Source organism: Ranitomeya imitator, chromosome 3, assembly GCF_032444005.1.
Source record: "Ranitomeya imitator isolate aRanImi1 chromosome 3, aRanImi1.pri, whole genome shotgun sequence".
In the NCBI taxonomy this organism is placed as follows: Eukaryota; Metazoa; Chordata; class Amphibia; order Anura; family Dendrobatidae; genus Ranitomeya; species Ranitomeya imitator.
The window spans coordinates 187790867-187811037 of NC_091284.1; the positions used below are offsets into that span (position 1 = coordinate 187790867).

The 20171-nt window shown below is 44.5% G+C and overlaps 1 protein-coding gene across 2 annotated transcripts in view; it reads left to right on the top strand.

The window, feature by feature from the left end:
- Positions 1–20171, top strand: part of LOC138673100 (EF-hand calcium-binding domain-containing protein 4B-like) — a 237268-nt gene that overhangs the window by 5597 nt on the left and 211500 nt on the right. For both annotated transcript variants that reach the window (XM_069761704.1, XM_069761705.1), the window contains exon 2: positions 18116–18343. In XM_069761704.1, coding sequence (XP_069617805.1) covers positions 18137–18343 — 207 coding nt within the window. In that variant the 5' untranslated portion in view covers positions 18116–18136. The remainder of the gene's footprint in view (positions 1–18115; positions 18344–20171) is intronic.

Sequence of the window (20171 nt, forward strand, 5' to 3'; positions counted from 1 at the left end):
TCTACGGGGTGGACACCCTACTTGAGCACCGCCAACCCCTACATCGATCGAGTTCTGTGTTTTCTAATTGTAGTAATAAAAACAGCCACCCCCACACCTACCAGATTATGGAGGGGTTGGCAGCCTAGTAGAAAAAATTGCACATTGATATGGTTTTCGTAGGATGCCAGTCACACAGGTAAGCGTGATGCAATGTGCCTGGCTGCAGCTTATTAATGACCAGTTCATTTTTTGCTTCATGCCTCTAGCCTCACAGGTTTTACTTATGTTTTAATTTTTGTAACTATGTGCCAATAAAGTTTTTCTTAAACTACTTTTCTTATGTTTAAGTGTGCATGCCTTACAGTAGTGCTTCTCTCTCTTGTTTCTGATACACATCACTAATGTCAACCAAACCCACCGATATTACCAGGCTTGGATGATAATCTACTAAGTATGGGGGACTCCTGACTCTCCCCAACAGAGCCAGTAGAGCCAAGCACTGCTGTGTATAGAAGAGTGGGGAGAGACAGCTGTTGGCCGAAAAATTGTCTGAAACATTGTGTATGCAGGCTTTATAATAACCACTAGGGTTGAGCGAAACGGGTCGTTCATTTTCAAAAGTCGCCGACTTTTGGCAAAGTCGGGTTTCATGAAACCCGATCCGACCCCTGTGCGGGGTCGGCCATGCGGTACGCGACTTTCGCGCCAAAGTCGCGTTTCAATGACGCGAAAAGCGCCATTTCTCAGCCAATGAAGGTAAACGCAGAGTGTGGGCAGCGTGATGACATAGGTCCTGGTCCCCACCATCTTAGAGAAGGGCATTGCAGTGATTGGCTTGCTGTCTGCGGCGTCACAGGGGCTATAAAGAGGAGTTCCCGCCGACCGCCATGTTACTGCTGCTGATCTGAGCTTAGGGAGAGGTTGCTGCCGCTTCGTCAGAAGCAGGGATAGCGTTAGGCAGGGTCCATTAACCACCAAACCGCTTGTGCTGTAGCGATTTCCACTGCCCAACACCACCTTCGGTGTGCAGGGACAGTGGAAGCTACATTTTTTTTTTTTTCCCCCTCAGCGCTGTAGCTCATTGGGCTGCCCTAGAAGGCTCCCTGATAGCTGCATTGCTGTGTGTACGCCGCTGTGCAAACCAACTGCTTTTTTCAAAGCACAAATCCTCTTGTTCCTTCCTTTCTGCACAGCTATCTTTTTGGTTTGTACACACTTTTTATTTAATTTGTGCATCAGTCCACTCCTTATTGCTGCCTGCCATACCTGGCTGAGATTACTGCAGGGAGATAGTAATTGAAGGACACTCCCTGTTTTTTTTTTTTTTTTTTTGTGGGAGATTAAGATTGACATTTCTGCTAGAGTGCCATCCCTGTCTGTGTCATCTCTCACTCAGTGGGCCATAGAAAGCCTATTTAATTTTTTGCTTGATTTGGGTTATAAAATCTACCTGAAAAAATCACTACATCAATCAGTGGGAGAAAAATATTGGCCTCAGGGCTTGTGTGCCACTCTTGACTCCTGTGTGCATCATCACTCACTCAGTGGGCCATAGAAAGCCTATTTATTTTTTTGCTTGATTTTGGTTCTAAAATCTACCTGAAAAAATCACTACATCAATCAGTGGGAGAAAAATATTGGCCTCAGGGCTTGTGTGCCACTCCTGACTCCTGTGTGCATCATCACTCACTCAGTGGGCCATAGAAAGCCCATTTTTTTTTTTTTTTTGCTTTATTTGGGTTCTAAATTCTACCTGAAAAAATCAATAAATCAATCAGTGGGAGATTAATATTGGCCTTTGGGCTTGTGTGCCAGTCCTAAGCGTGCCATCTCTCTCTCACAGATAGTGGGCCATAGAAAGCCTATTTATTTTTTTTTTTTTTCTATTGGGTTTATAAATTTTCCCTGGAAAAAAAAAAAAAAGTGGGAGATTAATATTGGCCTCTGGGCTTGTGTGCCAGTCCTGAGCGTGCCATCTCTCTCACAAATAGTGGGCCATAGAAAGCCTATTTATTTTTTTTTTTTTGGTTTTATAAATTCTCCCTTACAAAAAAAAAGGGAGATTAATATTGGCCTTTGGGCTTGTGTGCCAGTCCTAAGCGTGCCATCTCTCTCTGTCTCTCAGATAGTGGGCCATAGAAAGCCTATTTATTATTTTTTTTATTGGGTTTATAAATTTTCCCTGGAACAAAAAAAAAAAAGTGGGAGATAAATATTGGTCTCTGGGCTTGTGTGCCACTCCTGACTCCTGTGTGCGTCATCTCCCACTTAGTGGGCCATAGAAAGCCTTTTTTTGTTTTATTTGTTTTCTAAATTCTCCCTGAAAAAATCATTTTATTTTCTTTGGTTTCTAAATTCTTCCTGAAAAAATCATTTTATTCTATTTTTTTTTTTCCTAAAGTCTCCCTGAAAAAAAAAAAAAAAAAAACAAATCAGTGGGAGATTAATATTGCCCTTTCTGCTTGTGTGCCAGTCTTGACTCCTGGGTGTGCCATCTCTCTCTCTCTCTCTCCAATTGTGGGCCATAGAAAGCCTATTATTTTTTTAGCTTGATTTGGGTTCCAAAATCTACCTGAAAAAATCACTACATCAATCAGTGGGAGATAAATATTGGCCTCTGGGCTTGTGTGCCACTCCTGACTCCTGTGTGCGTCATCTCTCACTCAGTGGGCCATAGAAAGCCTTTTTTTGTTTTATTTGTTTTCTAAATTCTCCCTGAAAAATTATTTTTTTTTATTTGGTTTCTAAATTCTTCCTGAAAAAATCATTTTATTCTATTTTTTTTTCCTAAAGTCTCCCTGAAAAAAAAAAAAAAAAAAACAAATCAGTGGGAGATTAATATTGCCCTTTCTGCTTGTGTGCCAGTCTTGACTCCTGGGTGTGCCATCTCTCTCTCTCTCTCCAATTGTGGGCCATAGAAAGCCTATTATTTTTTTAGCTTGATTTGGGTTCCAAAATCTACCTGAAAAAATCACTACATCAATCAGTGGGAGATAAATATTGGCCTCTGGGCTTGTGTGCCACTCCTGACTCCTGTGTGCGTCATCTCTCACTCAGTGGGCCATAGAAAGCCTTTTTTTGTTTTATTTGTTTTCTAAATTCTCCCTGAAAAAATCATTTTATTTTATTTGGTTTCTAAATTCTTCCTGAAAAAATCATTTTATTCTATTTTTTTTTTCCTAAAGTCTCCCTGAAAAAACAAAAAAAACAAAAAACAAATCAGTGGGAGATTAATATTGCCCTTTCTGCTTGTGTGCCAGTCTTGACTCCTGGGTGTGCCATCTCTCTCTCTCTCTCTCTCCAATTGTGGGCCATAGAAAGCCTATTATTTTTTTTAGCTTGATTTGGGTTCCAAAATCTACCTGAAAAAATCACTACATCAATCAGTGGGAGATAAATATTGGCCTCTGGGCTTGTGTGCCACTCCTGACTCCTGTGTGCGTCATCTCTCACTCAGTGGGCCATAGAAAGCCTTTTTTTGTTTTATTTGTTTTCTAAATTCTCCCTGAAAAAATCATTTTATTTTATTTGGTTTCTAAATTCTTCCTGAAAAAATCATTTTATTCTATTTTTTTTTTTCCTAAAGTCTCCCTGAAAAAACAAAACAAAAAAAAACAAATCAGTGGGAGATTAATATTGCCCTTTCTGCTTGTGTGCCAGTCTTGACTCCTGGGTGTGCCATCTCTCTCTCTCTCTCTCTCCAATTGTGGGCCATAGAAAGCCTATTATTTTTTTTAGCTTGATTTGGGTTCCAAAATCTACCTGAAAAAATCACTACATCAATCAGTGGGAGATAAATATTGGCCTCTGGGCTTGTGTGCCACTCCTGACTCCTGTGTGCGTCATCTCTCACTCAGTGGGCCATAGAAAGCCTTTTTTTGTTTTATTTGTTTTCTAAATTCTCCCTGAAAAAATCATTTTATTTTCTTTGGTTTCTAAATTCTTCCTGAAAAAATCATTTTATTCTATTTTTTTTTTCCTAAAGTCTCCCTGAAAAAAAAAAAAAAAATCAAATCAGTGGGAGATTAATATTTACATTTGTGCTTCAGTGACAGTCCTGCGTGTGTGGCATCTCTCTCATTTGTTGCCACCAACAACAGAGTGTGTAACATTGTGCCTGATTTTCGTTGTGGTCTCACTCACCTGTAAAGGGGTAGCTAAATCATACTGAAGTTATAGCTCACCGTGTAATTTGTGTGACAGCAACAAATACCGTTAGTTTGTTTACGTTTTTAAAACAATGAGGAAGTATGGTGGAAGAGGTCGTGGCCGGGGTCGTTCATTGTCAGCTGGTAATGAGGGTAGTGGTAGTGGTGGAGCATCAGCTGGTCGTGGGAAAAAAAATATTGCACCTAAGTCTGGAGCTGTGGAGCCAGGTTCGTCGTCTGGCTACACAAGGCCTCGAACGCTCCCTTTTCTGGGAGTAGGAAAACCGCTTTTAAAGCCGGAGCAGCAAGAGCAAGTTTTGGCTTATCTTGCTGACTCAGCCTCTAGCTCTTTTGCCTCCTCTCGTGAAACTGGTAAATGTCAAAGCAGCGCGTCGTTAGTGGATGTTCACGGTCAGGGACAAGTCGCTTCCTTGTCCTCTTCAGCAAAAACAACAACAGAGAAGAATGCAGCAGGCGACACAACGGGTTACTCCATGGAGCTCTTTACACATACCGTCCCTGGCTTAGAAAGTGAAGCAGTTAACAGTCCATGCCCATTACAAGTTGAATCTGACATGGAGTGCACTGATGCACAGCCACAGCCAGACTACTATGCTGGTCCTTTGACTCAGACCACAACATTGCCCTCGCAGGGTGCTGATCAAGAATCAGACCCTGATGAGACTATGTTGCCCCATCACGAACGCTATACCACCGACCGACACGGTGACACAGACGAAGTTGCACACGAGCTACAAAAAGAGGTAATAGATGACCCAGTTCTTGACCCCGATTGGCAGCCATTGGGGGAACAGGGTGCAGGCGGCAGCAGTTCTGAAGCGGAGGAGGAGGGGCCGCAGCAGGCATCAACATCGCAACAGGTTCCATCTGCCGGGCCCGTATCTTGCCCAAAACGCGTGGCAAAGCTAAAACCTGTTGGAGGATAGCGTGGCCATCCGGTTAAAGCTCAGTCTGCAATGCCTGAAAAGGTATCCGATGCTAGAAAGAGTGCAGTCTGGCATTTTTTTAAACAACATCCAATTGATCAGCGCAAAGTCATCTGTCAAAAATGTTCAACTACCTTAAGCAGAGGACAGAATCTGAAAAGTCTCAATACAAGTTGCATGCATAGACATTTAACCACCATGCATTTGCAAGCCTGGACTAACTACCAAACGTCCCTTAAGGTTGTAGCACCCTCGGCCAATGAAGCTAGTCAGCAACGCAACATCCCTTCCGGCAGTGTAGGGCCACCATTTTCCGCACCACCTGCAGTATCTGTGCAGGTTTCTTTGCCAGGCCAAAGCCGTCAGGGTCAGGGAATCACCAGTTTCGTAGTAGGAAACACTGCATCTAGGGCACCGGTGGCAACAATACCATCTCCCACCGTCTCTCAGTCTGCCATGTCCACCGGCACCCCCGCTAGTTCCACGATCTCCAGCTCTCCAGTCCAGCTCACCCTACATGAGACTATGGTTAGAAAAAGGAAGTACTTAGCCTCGCATCCGCGTACACAGGGTTTGAACGCACACATAGCTAGACTAATCTCGTTAGAGATGATGCCCTACCGGTTAGTTGAAAGCGAAGCTTTCAAAGCCCTGATGGACTACGCTGTACCACGCTACGAGCTACCCAGTCGACACTTTTTTTCCAGAAAAGCCATCCCAGCCCTCCACCAGCATGTTAAAGAGCGCATCGTCCATGCACTCAGGCAATCTGTGAGCACAAAGGTGCACCTGACAACAGATGCATGGACCAGTAGGCATGGCCAGGGACATTACGTGTCCATCACGGCACACTGGGTAAATGTGGTGGATGCAGGGTCCACAGGGGACAGCAAGTTTGGGACAGTTCTGCCTAGCCCACGGTCTAGGAAACAATTGGCTGTAGCCGTTCGCACCCCCTCCTCCTCCTCTTCGTCCTCCTGCAGAAGCGAGAGCTCGTCCACAGACCGCAGTCGCACAACCACTCCATCCGCAGCTGCCACTGTTGCACACCAGGTCTCCCATTATGGGGCAGCTACTGGCAAACGTCAGCAGGCTGTATTGGCTATGAAGTGTTTGGGCGACAACAGACACACCGCGGAAGTTCTGTCCGAGTTCTTGCAGAAAGAAACGCAGTCGTGGCTGGGCACTGTAGATCTTGAGGCAGGCAAGGTAGTGAGTGATAACGGAAGGAATTTCATGGCTGCCATCTCCCTTTCCCAACTGAAACACATTCCTTGCCTGGCTCACACCTTAAACCTGGTGGTGCAGTGCTTCCTGAAAAGTTATCCGGGGTTATCCGACCTGCTCCTCAAAGTGCGTGGACTTTGCTCACATATCCGCCGTTCGCCCGTACACTCCAGCCGTATGCAGACCTATCAGCGTTCTTTGAACCTTCCCCAGCATCGCCTAATCATAGACGTTGCAACAAGGTGGAACTCAACACTGCACATGCTTCAGAGACTGTGTGAACAGAGGCGGGCTGTTATGTTTTTGTGGGAGGATACACATACACGGGCAGGCAGTAGGATGGCAGACATGGAGTTGTCAGGTGTGCAGTGGTCGAAGATTCAAGACATGTGTCAAGTCCTTCAGTGTTTTGAGGAATGCACACGGCTGGTTAGTGCAGACAACGCCATAATAAGCATGAGCATCCCCCTAATGCGTCTGCTGATGCAAAGTTTGACGCACATAAAGGATCAGGCGTCTGCAGCTGAGGAAGAGGAAAGCCTTGATGACAGTCAGCCATTGTCTGGCCAGGGAAGTGTACAGGACGAGGTAGCGGGCGAAGAGGAGGAGGAGGACGAGGAGGATGATGGGGATGATTATATTTTTAATGAGGAAGCTTTTCCGGGGCCACTGGAAATTGGTGGCGCGGCAAGGCCGGGTTCTGGTTTTTTGAGGGACACAAGTGACGTTGATTTGCCTGAAACTGCCCCTCAACCAAGCACAACCGCAGATTTGAGAACTGGAACTTTGGCCCACATGGCGGATTATGCCTTACGTTTCCTCAAAAGGGACACACGCATAACTAAAATGATGAATGATGACGATTACTGGTTGGCCTGCCTCCTTGATCCTCGCTATAAAGGCAAATTGCAAAATATAATGCCACATGAGAACTTGGAACTAATATTAGCAACCAAACAATCAACTCTTGTTGACCGTTTGCTTCTGGCATTCCCTGCACACAGCGCCCGTGATCGTTCTCACACGAGCTGCAGGGGCCAGCAGACCAGAGGAGTTAGAGGGGCAGAAATCAGAAGTGGCGTTGGCCAGAGGGGTTTTCTGACCAGGTTGTGGAGTGATTTTGCTATGACCGCAGACAGGACAGGTACTGCAGCATCAATTCAAAGTGACAGGAGACAACATTTGTCCAGTATGGTTACAAACTATTTTTCATCCCTTATCGATGTTCTCCCTCAACCGTCATTCCCATTTGATTACTGGGCATCAAAATTAGACACCTGGCCAGAATTGGCAGAATATGCATTGCAGGAGCTTGCTTGCCCGGCAGCTAGTGTCCTATCAGAAAGAGTATTCAGTGCTGCAGGTTCAATACTAACAGAAAAAAGGACTCGTCTGGCTACCCAAAATGTAGATGATCTAACCTTCATTAAAATGAACCACAACTGGATTTCGAAATCTTTTGCCCCACCTTGCCCGGCTGACACCTAGCTTTCTTATGAAAAGGTCTTGCCTGTGGACTATTCTGAATGCCTTTTCCAATCTCGTAATTTTCTGCACCTGATTGTCCAGCATACGACATGTTTACACCTCACTAAATGGCCAAACTCCCCACACGGGGCCGTGGTATCGACACTTGGCGACAGCACCCGTGAGAGTGCAGTTTGTCTGAAGAGGTGGGTGAGCCCGCTTTTGGTCGACGGCACTGCCACTGGGTCCCTCCTAGTACAATAAAGTGTCTCTGGCGGTGGTGGTGCGCACCCAACGTCAGACACACCGTTGTAATATGAGGGGCCCTGGGCCTGTACCGCCGGCCACAAGACAGTTTCCCCCCACCCCAGCTCAAACAGTGCTCTACCACTTGCAAAATTATCTCACAGCTCCACCAATGTTTAGTCTATGCGCTGACATCCTTCAATGCCTGCCACTGACAATACCATTGTATTGACATTTTTGTTATGTTAGGCCTTCGATGCCTGTCTGTGGTCACTCCTTCCACTAGGCCTCCACTGACCACACCACTGCTGCCCGTGTACCCCTGGAACCAATTTAAAATTGCCTACAGCCATGTGTTATTATTTTAGGCCTTCGATGCCTGTCTGCGGTCACTCCTTCCACTAGGCCTCCACTGACCACACCACTGCTGCCCGTGTACCCCTGTAACCAATTTAGAATTGCCTACAGCCATGTGTTATTATTTTAGGCCTTCGATGCCTGTCTGCGGTCACTCCTTCCACTAGGCCTCCACTGACCACACCACTGCTGCCCGTGTACCCCTGGAACCAATTTAAAATTGCCTACAGCCATGTGTTATTATTTTAGGCCTTCGATGCCTGTCTGTGGTCACTCCTTCCACTAGGCCTCCACTGACCACACCACTGCTGCCCGTGTACACCTGGAACTAATTTAAAATTGCCTACAGCCATGTGTTATTATTTTAGGCCTTCGATGCCTGTCTGCGGTCACTCCTTCCACTAGGCCTCCACTGACCACACCACTGCTGCCCGTGTACCCCTGGAACCAATTTAAAATTGCCTACAGCCATGTGTTATTATTTTAGGCCTTCGATGCCTGTCTGCGGTCACTCCTTCCACTAGGCCTCCACTGACCACACCACTGCTGCCCGTGTACCCCTGGAACCAATTTAAAATTGCCTACAGCCAGCCCAATTTTTTTATTTTAGGCCTTCGATGCCTGTCTGCGGTCCATTCTTTCAACTACTACTACACTGACCAGGGCACTGCTGCCCGTGTACCCCTGGAACCAATTTAAAATTGCCTACAGCCATGTGTTATTATTTTAGGCCTTCGATGCCTGTCCGTGGTCACGCCTTCCACTAGGCCTCCACTGACCACACCACTGCTGCCCGTGTACCCCTGGAACCAATTTAAAATTGCCTACAGCCATGTGTTATTATTTTAGGCCTTCGATGCCTGTCTGCGGTCACTCTTTCCACTAGGCCTCCACTGACCACACCTCTGCTGCCCGTGTACCCCTGGAACCAATTTAAAATTGCCTACAGCCAGCCCAATTTTTTTATTTTAGGCCTTCGATGCCTGTCTGCGGTCCATTCTTTCAACTACTACTACACTGACCAGGGCACTGCAGCCCGTGTACCCCTGGAACCAATTTAAAATTGCCTACAGCCATGTGTTATTATTTTAGGCCTTCGATGCCTGTCTGCGGTCACTCCTTCCACTAGGCCTCCACTGACCACACCACTGCTGCCCGTGTACCCCTGGAACCAATTTAAAATTGCCTACAGCCAGCCCAATTTTTTAATTTTAGGCCTTCGATGCCTGTCTGCGGTCCATTCTTTCAACTACTACTACACTGACCAGGGCACTGCTGCCCGTGTACCCCTGGAACCAATTTAAAATTGCCTACAGCCATGTGTTATTATTTTAGGCCTTCGATGCCTGTCTGTGGTCACTCCTTCCACTAGGCCTCCACTGACCACACCACTGCTGCCCGTGTACCCCTGGAACCAATTTAAAATTGTCTACAGCCATGTGTTATTATTTTAGGCCTTCGATGCCTGTCTGCGGTCACTCCTTCCACTAGGCCTCCACTGACCACACCACTGCTGCCCGTGTACCCCTGGAACCAATTTAAAATTGCCTACAGCCAGCCCAATTTTTTTATTTTAGGCCTTCGATGCCTGTCTGCGGTCCATTCTTTCAACTACTACTACACTGACCAGGGCACTGCTGCCCGTGTACCCCTGGAACCAATTTAAAATTGCCTACAGCCATGTGTTATTATTTTAGGCCTTCGATGCCTGTCTGCGGTCACTCCTTCCACTAGGCCTCCACTGACCACACCACTGCTGCCCGTGTACCCCTGGAACCAATTTAAAATTGCCTACAGCCAGCCCAATTTTTTTATTTTAGGCCTTCGATGCCTGTCTGTGGTCCATTCTTTCAACTACTACTACACTGACCAGGGCACTGCTGCCCGTGTACCCCTGGAACCAATTTAAAATTGCCTACAGCCATGTGTTATTATTTTAGGCCTTCGATGCCTGTCTGTGGTCACTCCTTCCACTAGGCCTCCACTGACCACACCACTGCTGCCCGTGTACTCCTGGAACCAATTTAAAATTGCCTACAGCCATGTGTTATTATTTTAGGCCTTCGATGCCTGTCTGCGGTCACTCCTTCCCCTAGGCCTCCACTGACCACACCACTGCTGCCCGTGTACCCCTGGAACCAATTTAAAATTGCCTACAGCCAGCCCAATTTTTTTATTTTAGGCCTTCGATGCCTGTCTGCGGTCCATTCTTTCAACTACTACTACACTGACCAGGGCACTGCTGCCCGTGTACCCCTGGAACCAATTTAAAATTGCCTACAGCCATGTGTTATTATTTTAGGCCTTCGATGCCTGTCTGCGGTCACTCCTTCCACTAGGCCTCCACTGACCACACCACTGCTGCCCGTGTACCCCTGGAACCAATTTAAAATTGCCTACAGAAAGCCCAATTTTTTTATTTTAGGCCTTCGATGCCTGTCTGCGGTCCATTCTTTCAACTACTACTACACTGACCAGGGCACTGCTGCCCGTGTACCCCTGGAACCAATTTAAAATTGCCTACAGCCATGTGTTATTATTTTAGGCCTTCGATGCCTGTCTGTGGTCACTCCTTCCACTAGGCCTCCACTGACCACACCACTGCTGCCCGTGTACCCCTGGAACCAATTTAAAATTGCCTACAGCCATGTGTTATTATTTTAGGCCTTCGATGCCTGTCTGCGGTCACTCCTTCCACTAGGCCTCCACTGACCACACCACTGCTGCCCGTGTACCCCTGGAACCAATTTAAAATTGCCTACAGCCAGCCCAATTTTTTTATTTTAGGCCTTCGATGCCTGTCTGCGGTCCATTCTTTCAACTACTACTACACTGACCAGGGCACTGCTGCCCGTGTACCCCTGGAACCAATTTAAAATTGCCTACAGCCATGTGTTATTATTTTAGGCCTTCGATGCCTGTCTGTGGTCACTCCTTCCACTAGGCCTCCACTGACCACACCACTGCTGCCCGTGTACCCCTGGAACCAATTTAAAATTGCCTACAGCCATGTGTTATTATTTTAGGCCTTCGATGCCTGTCTGCGGTCACTCCTTCCACTAGGCCTCCACTGACTACACCACTGCTGCCCGTGTACCCCTGGAACCAATTTAAAATTGCCTACAGCCAGCCCAATTTTTTTATTTTAGGCCTTCGATGCCTGTCTGCGGTCCATTCTTTCAACTACTACTACACTGACCAGGGCACTGCTGCCCGTATACCCCTGTAACCAATTTAGAATTGCCTACAGCCATGTGTTATTATTTTAGGCCTTCGATGCCTGTCTGCGGTCACTCCTTCCACTAGGCCTCCACTGACCACACCACTGCTGCCCGTGTACCCCTGGAACCAATTTAAAATTGCCTACAGGCATGTGTTATTATTTTAGGCCTTCGATGCCTGTCTGCGGTCACTCCTTCCACTAGGCCTCCACTGACCACACCACTGCTGCCCGTGTACCCCTGGAACCAACATCAGAAAATATAAAAATAAGTATTTTGCTTATAAAAAAGAAAATACTGGAGAGATATCAAATGCAGACATTTTAACATTAAAAACAAACACATACAACAAAAATCTGGTACAGTACTAAAAATAGCCACCAGCTACAATAACTTTCTCCTGCAAGTAGTTAACTGAAAGGTTTTTTCAATTTTAAACACAGATATGGCATCCACCGAGTGTTGTCCTGTCGCGTCTTCTTTATATTATTGCCAAGAAGATGCAAAACAATGAAAATAATAAAATCATTATTTACCAAAAAAATAGAGTAAGTCAAAACCACATTGCAAATAAACATTCATTATAAATAAAGAAGCAGGGCGCGTCCGAGGGTGAGTATATACCTAATAAGAATATAATCACCCTCGGACGCGCCCTGCTTCTTTCCGACAGCCTTCCTTCCTAAGAATCAGCCCTTCCGTGGTGTAGAGAGAGGGTTTGTTACACTCCAAGGTGTTCCCCAGGTTGCCTTTCCTGAGCTTCGATCTTCCGGCTCTCGTTTAGTAGTTGTTGGAAACTACGCTGCATTGGGCCTACAAATTGGGTATGGGGTGTAGAGAGATGGTGTGTTCCACTCCAAGGTGTTCCCCAGGTTGCCTTTCCTGAGCTTCGATCTTCCGGCTCTCGTTTAGTAGTTGTTGGAAACTACGCTGCATTAGGCCTACAAATTGGGTATGGGGTGTAGAGAGATGGTGTGTTCCACTGTAGAGAGATGGTGTGTTCTACTCCAAGGTGTTCCCCAGGTTTCCTCGCCAATGCTTCGATCATCATGCTCTCGTTTAGTAGTTGTTGGAAACTACGCTGCATTAGGCCTACAAATTGGGTATGGGATGTAGAGAGATGGTGTGTTCCACTCCAAGGTGTTTTCCAGGTTGCCTTTCCTGAGCTTCGATCTTCCGGCTCTCGTTTAGTAGTTCTTGGAAACTACACTGCATTAGGCCTACAAATTGGGTATGGGGTGTAGAGAGATGGTGTGTTCCACTCCAAGGTGTTCCCCAGGTTTCCTCGCCAATGCTTCGATCTTCATGCTCTCGTTTAGTAGTTGTTGGAAACTACACTGCATTAGGCCTACAAATTGGGTATGGGGTGTAGAGAGATGGTGTGTTCCACTCCAAGGTGTTCTCCAGGTTGCCTTTCCTGAGCTTCGATCTTCCGGCTCTCGTTTAGTAGTTCTTGGAAACTACACTGCATTAGGCCTACAAATTGGGTATGGGGTGTAGAGAGATGGTGTGTTCCACTCCAAGGTGTTCTCCAGGTTGCCTTTCCTGAACTTCTATCTTCAGGCTCTCATTAAATTGTGGTTAAACGGAACAACTGCATTTGGCGTACTAGTTGGTTTGGGGCCTACTATCGGTGTCTGCCACTCCTTGCTGTTCTCCTGGTTTCCTGTCCTGAAATTCCGTTTTCAGGCGCTCGTTAAGTAGTTGTTAATGTTAGACTGCATTTTGCCTACTAGTTGGGTTGGGGCCTACGATCGGTGTCTGCCACTCCTTGCTGTTCTCCTCCACTGAACAAAGCTGTGCCGCCTGTTTACTACGGTTGCCAATTTTGAACTGCATTTCGACTACTTACTGATTTGGGCCTACTCTCAGTGTCAGCCTCTCATTCCAGTTGTCCTCCACTGCAATGCCCCCTGGTTATTCCTGTGTTACCAATTTTGAACTGCATTTAGCCAACTTTATTCTTTGGGCCTATATCTGTGTTTCCTCCTCATCCTGCCCATTGCCCAGCCAGTGATAGATGAGTCTGCTGGTACATTGACCCATAACGCAACATTCCCCGTGCACGCTACACAACAACATTGTGACCCTGCTGAAAGTCAGGTTGCTCTTCCCGCATACCATACCACCTTACACGGGGACAAAGAGGAAGGTGCAGATGAAAGTGCAGGTTCCTTCATCAGGTGGGGGGGAGGAATACTAGTTGGCGACGTCACTGGCACAGGGCCTCTCATAGTACGCAAAAGTGTTGCTGCCGGTGGGAGGCGCCCCCGCCGTGCAAACACACCGCTGTACTTTGAGGGGCCCTGTGCCAGTGCCAATGCCAACGAGTGGGCCCCCCCTGCTTGCTCAGGTTCACAGCACTTGCAAAGTTGAAATACTTACCTCTCCCTGCTCCACTGCCGTGACGTGGTCCAGATTTCCTGGGCCCACTAATTACTTGAACCAGCCCTACCCACCAGAACTTTAGCCAAATGACCCCCAATTTCAAATGCCTTCCAATTATTATAAGGTAAATTACGCTTGACAAGCTTCATTAAGAAGAATGGATGGTTTTGACATTAAAATGGGCACTCTAGGTGTTTTCCTGGCCCCCACTCACTGCCGACTATGCTGCCCCATTGACTTGCATTGGGTTTCGTGTTTCGGTCGATCCCGACTTTACGTCATAATCGGCCGATTTCACTCGACCCGACTTTTGAGATAGTCGGGTTTCGCGAAACCCGGCTCGACTCTAAAAAGGTCAAGGTCGCTCAACTCTAATAACCACATATCTATTGGAGTAAAATCAAGGGATGACTTGTTTTATGTAATTAAAAAGAACCTGCCACGACATTTGTCCATACTAAACTGCCCCCAATTTCTTACATATTATGCAATGTGCATCACTAGTTGTCCCCAAGCCAAATGTCCCAGTTATTCATATCAAAATACAAGTTTTATCATTAGGCAATTGCATAACAGACCCTAAAAGGACCAGAGAGATTTCGCTGGGGGCGTGTATTTCTTCCTCTTTCGGACGCTGATCAGTCAAAAGTGTTAGAATCTGTTTTGTTTTTGACCATCCGCCATCTTGTTGTGGTTTTCTGACTGCTGGTCTTTTTCCCCTGGAACTGGGTTGCCTTAGGTCAGGTGATTGTATCACCTTTTATTACCCAGCACCTCCCATTCCTTGCTGGACAACAGTGTTAATCCGCTAGAGTTCTGGCTAGGTGCTTTGTTAGCTTTCTGTGTTTGATATTGTGCAGTTCTGGGACCTCTGGTTCTGCTAGCCTTAGTTTCTGTTTTCAGTTGGTTTCTGCAGCCGTCTCTGTGTTTTCTGTTAGGAGGTGACCCGTTTTTATACCCAGTCCTTAGATCTTTTAGGGACCTCTTTCCCCCTATCTATAGGTCTTTGCTTGAGATTAACTTAGGATCGTCCATGGGTTTATTCGCAAGGAATGGGTCGCCCACTCCATCGTAGGGTATCAGCCTAATCTCAGTGCAGGGTCAGTTTTCCCCCTTCTATCCTAGTTCTGTGTTGCAGTTCCTTAACATTAAGCAGGCAGCAACACACTGGGGAAAAAAAGAACAAGTCCCCACAAAATCTTGTCTCAAGCTCAGTGTGAGACATGTATGGACAGTCTGCTATCTTCACTGCAGAATGGTGACTATGGTTTAGAAGTTGTTTAGTATATAGGAAGTAAATTAATAAACACAATTCTGTGCAAAGATGTACTGTACATTGAATGCTTGGTAAAGCTAATAATTAGTGATGAGCGAGTATACTCGTGGCTCGGGTTTTCCAGAGCACGCTCGGGTGGTCTCCGAGTATTTGTGACTGCTTGGAGATTTAGTTTTCGTTGCCTCAGCTGCATGATTTACAGCTGTTAGACAACTTGAATACATGTGGGGATTCCCTTGAAACCAGGCAACCCCCACATGTACTCAGGCTGGCTAGCAGCCGTAAATCATGCAGCTGAGTCAACAAAAACTAAATCTCTGAGCAGTCACAAATACTCGCCGGGTGTGCTCGGGAAAACTCGAGCAACGAGTGCACTCGCTCATCACCACAGTAAGGAGACTCCATGTGAAAGAATGTCATTAACTTTTGCCAAGTCACACAATATGATATAATTTCTATGTAACGATGATGGATTCATTTAATAGAAAATGATTAATTTTACAAACCATCTGACACAACAATATATCTTTGACTAATTTTACACACCATCTGACACAACAATATATCTTTACACTCAATTACAACACAACTTACTACAGCTCCATTTATTTCACATTATCTCTCTGCCAAGAGCCTTGTAAATGGCGCCATTGTCTGAATGTTATTTTATTACAGAGGAGCCAAATTTTAATTAAGACCTTGGGCAAGTCTTTTTGTGTTGTATACTATGTTCTGGCTTCATTTCATATTTTACAATATTTTATTGCAATGTTTTAGTGTGTACTATGAAACTCTGAGCCAAAGATATTAATTTCATGAAAACTATTATTAATCTGAGATTTAAATAAAAAGGAACGAGTGGTAACTTGACAGACTAAACACTGTATGAAGCCCAGAAGTGTATTAAAGGGGTTGTCTAGTACTTTAATATTGATTGCTTATCCTTAACATTGATTGCCTAACTGCTCAGTTGCTGAGCTGCAGACAATAATTCCGCCAACTGTATTGTGGTCGCAGCTGTGTACTGTATATCCTTTGCCTATGTGAATCAATAGGGGACGGATGTGCAGTATTCGATCATGGAAATTATTTCATTAACAGAGCTGTGCAGCTCAGCAGTTGTCATTCTTCTGCAATTCCAGTTTTTATCTTTCATAGCCTACAGGTTGTTCCCATGGTGTTTGCTTTCACACCTAGGCCAAGAGTGCAAAGTAGTTACATTGCAGGAGAGAGGTTAACTCTTAGCATCCCAGTCAGCTCTTTCCAACCCATTGATATACAATGGGGAAAAAAGTATTAAGTCCGCAGCCAATTGTGCAAATTCTCTCACTTAAAAAGATGAGAGGCCTATAATCGACATCATAGGTAGATCACAACTATAAGAGTCAAAATGAGAAAACAAATACAGAAAATCACCTGCCTGATTTGGCATTATGATTTAGAAGGAGAAAACACAGTAGTTTGACGATAAATGGCTTCACCCAACCACTAACCATGAGTGGAGAAAACACTATGGTGTTATCATTCATATTCTCTGAAAAAAGGCCAAGAAAGCAAAAATTCTGCCGGGGTATGTAAACTTTTGAGCACAACTGTGTGTGTATATGACTATGTGTGTATATGACTAAATACAAAATATGTGCAATCTTTTATTACATACACTGTTCTTGTTATCTAGCAGTTAATGCATTTATGTCTCAACTTCACGAGCGTAACTCTCACCACAAGTCTCATTCCCATCGTAGTCTCTGCAAGCACCTCTGATTTTTACACTGGCCCTAGTGGGGGTCACCAGCATTTCCCACTAGGCTGCAAGTTCTAGATGTGCGAGACACTGGGCATACAGTGTGCTTGTCACACTGGCCTTCTTTGTTCGCTGAAGCACAGCCCAAATCCACACCTTTTACTGTACTTCTGCTCTGGAAGTAACAGCCCACAGGAGCGGTCCCCTTTTACGGATGGATCGTCTCCCGAGCTGGGTTCGGATCAGGTCACAGGTTGCTACTGGAGTTGCTTGCGGTCTTCTACTGGCACTGCTTATGGAATTCTACTGGTGCTGCTTATGGAATTCTACTGGTGCTCCTTACAGACTTATATTGGCACTGGTCACAGACTTCTACTGGTGCTGGTCACGGATCTTCTCATCTCAGGCCTTTTCCAGCATCTGACCGCTCTCGGACCTTTTTGTAGCTATGTAAGCCTATCGAACAGCCACACAACCTGTTTTGGTAAAGGTTATGGTGCCAACTGCCCCTTTTTGGCCTCGACAGATTTTTCTAATTAGTTGCTGTGACCCAGGTGTCTGTTATGCACATGGTTGTGGAACCACTATGCCACATTCTGGGGAGAGGCTGGAGAGGCGTAACTAAGCATACACCGGGTTCTTCACTAGAGCCTCTGATAGTTGTAGTTTAGGTTCATGTGTTCATCGCTTTGTTTTGGTAAAAAAATGAAAACCTGATAGACCACATTATTATATTATTAAAAATCAATGGCGTCTATCTGGCATTGATGGGGTAATTCATGTGTTGGATCTGATCACTTGCATGAATTACATTTTTCAGTTCCTTATGCGGAATAGAATATCTGAATTCTCAACATTAATGTGAATGCAGCCCTAAATACAAAAAAAATGAAGGGGTCAAATATGCTTCATTTTACCAATGAGTGAAGATGCCTTCAGATAGAACCTCACTGATCAGATATTAAAGGCCTTCTCAATTTTATAATATTTTTAAAACTTCCTGTGACCTGCGGCATCCATATTCTTGTATAGAAAAATTCAATTTTTCAAACTGACCACAATGGGCTCCAATAATCTGTAATTATAATCCTCTTATTTTCTATTACAAATAGGTGCCTAAACATCATTAAATCATGGATCGAAAAAGACAGAAGGGAAGAAAGCTGGGTTCATCAAGAAAGCTCATGATGAAACAAGAGAACGAAGCTGAGTTAGAGGCTGGGGCCAGTCCAAAAACTGAAGACGATTCTATTTTTAATGAAATAGCAGAAAAAATTCAGCAACTTTTGTCAAATGATGGCACAAATACCAATTTATTTATCACAAGAGAGGACATGGAGGTAACTAAGTAATATTTTACATCTGTGACTACACAGTACCTTGAAAAACTATTTATGCTCTGTGAACTTTTCCACATTTTTTCACATTGCACATTTTTGACATTGCACCGACAAACTTTAATGCATTTTATTGGGATTTTATGTGACATACCAACACAAATTGTATTTGTGAAATGTGAAGGAAATGATTCATGGTTTTTTAATAATTTAAAAAATATAAATCTGAAAATTGTGATGCACATTTGTATTCAGCCCCTTAAGACAATACTTTGTAGGACCTCCTTTCTTTGCAATTACTGCTCCACGTCCTTCAGGGTATGCCTCTACCAGCTTTGCACATCTAATGGCTGAAACGTTTGCCCCTTCTTTTTGCAAACTAGCTTAACTCTACCTCAGTGAGATTGCCACAAATTCTCAATGAGATTTAGGTCTGGACTTTGATTATTCCATTCAAACACATGAATACACTTTTGATCTAAATAATTCCATTGTGGCTCTGTCCGTATGTTTAGGGTGAACCTGTGTCCCTGTCTCAAGCCTAACAGTTTTGACTACAGGATTTCCCTGTATATAGCTCTACCCACCTTTGCAGCAACTCCAATCAGCTTCCCTGTACCTGCAGAAGACAAGCATCACCATAGCATGAGGCGGCCACCACCATATTTGATGGTGGGAATGGTGTTTTTATGGTGGTGATGTGCGGTATTAGTTTTCCGCCACACATAACGTTTTGCATTTAGCCCAACAAGTCCTACTTTGGTCTTGTCTAACCAGAACAACTTCTTACACATCCTGGCTGTGTTTCCAACATGGCTTTTTGCCATGTCTCATTTCCTTTACACTTTTCAAATACTTACTAACTTGTGTTGGTTTATCACCTAAAATACTAATAAATTACATTTAAATTTGTGGATATAGTATGTAAAAATGTTGAAAATATTACATGGTTTGAACACTTTTTTAAGACACTGACTGTATAATTAAACATTTTTTGCCCATGAAATTGATAAGACACTGAAAGTGTCAGATTTTACCACTTGTATTTTTTCAATTTGACATATGGTTCTCAAGGAAGTCTAATAATCCAGAATAATCCAGTTGTTTAGCAGCTAAAAACTCTGTGGCTTAATATATAGGGCATTTTCTAGAGCAGGGGTGAACAACCTGTGGCACTGGTGACATTGGCCTAGGAGGTCAGGTTGTGGCCCTCAGTCATCTATAGCACCATCATATTTGGGGTTTCTCTCTTTTCAGTACCCAAGATATGGTTGGTCATGTAGTCAGAAATCCACATGACTAGTAAACAACTGTCACGCTTTTGGTACATGCAACTATAGTATATAAAAAATGATCATGGGAGTCAGCTGTGTAGAAAGACATATCATTTACGTAATATATATGCAAACCAAGAAAACATGTCAAACAAAAAACAGTAATACTGATAAATGTAGATACGTTCATAGTTAATAGATAAAAAAAATCGTTCCTAAAATACATAGCGCTTGGATATTTGGTATTAAGCAGTAATATCCAAAATGCTTTGCGTAGTATAAGATGTGTCTGCCAACTTCCTTCACAGTTCGGACATCTACCTTTGTCTATTCCAAAAAAAATCAGGTTGATAGTCACAATTGTGCATTGGAGCAAAATGTTTAACTGTACCAAAGTATGACTTAATCTTATTATTAATATTTGTTATTAGCTGTTGAGTAATACATTTTTTATGCAGCCTACATAACATGTGTTACAACTTCTGCATCCAATGCAGTAAGACACATGGCAAGTTTCTCAGTTGATAAAAGTATCAGTCATGCGACTCACACCATGT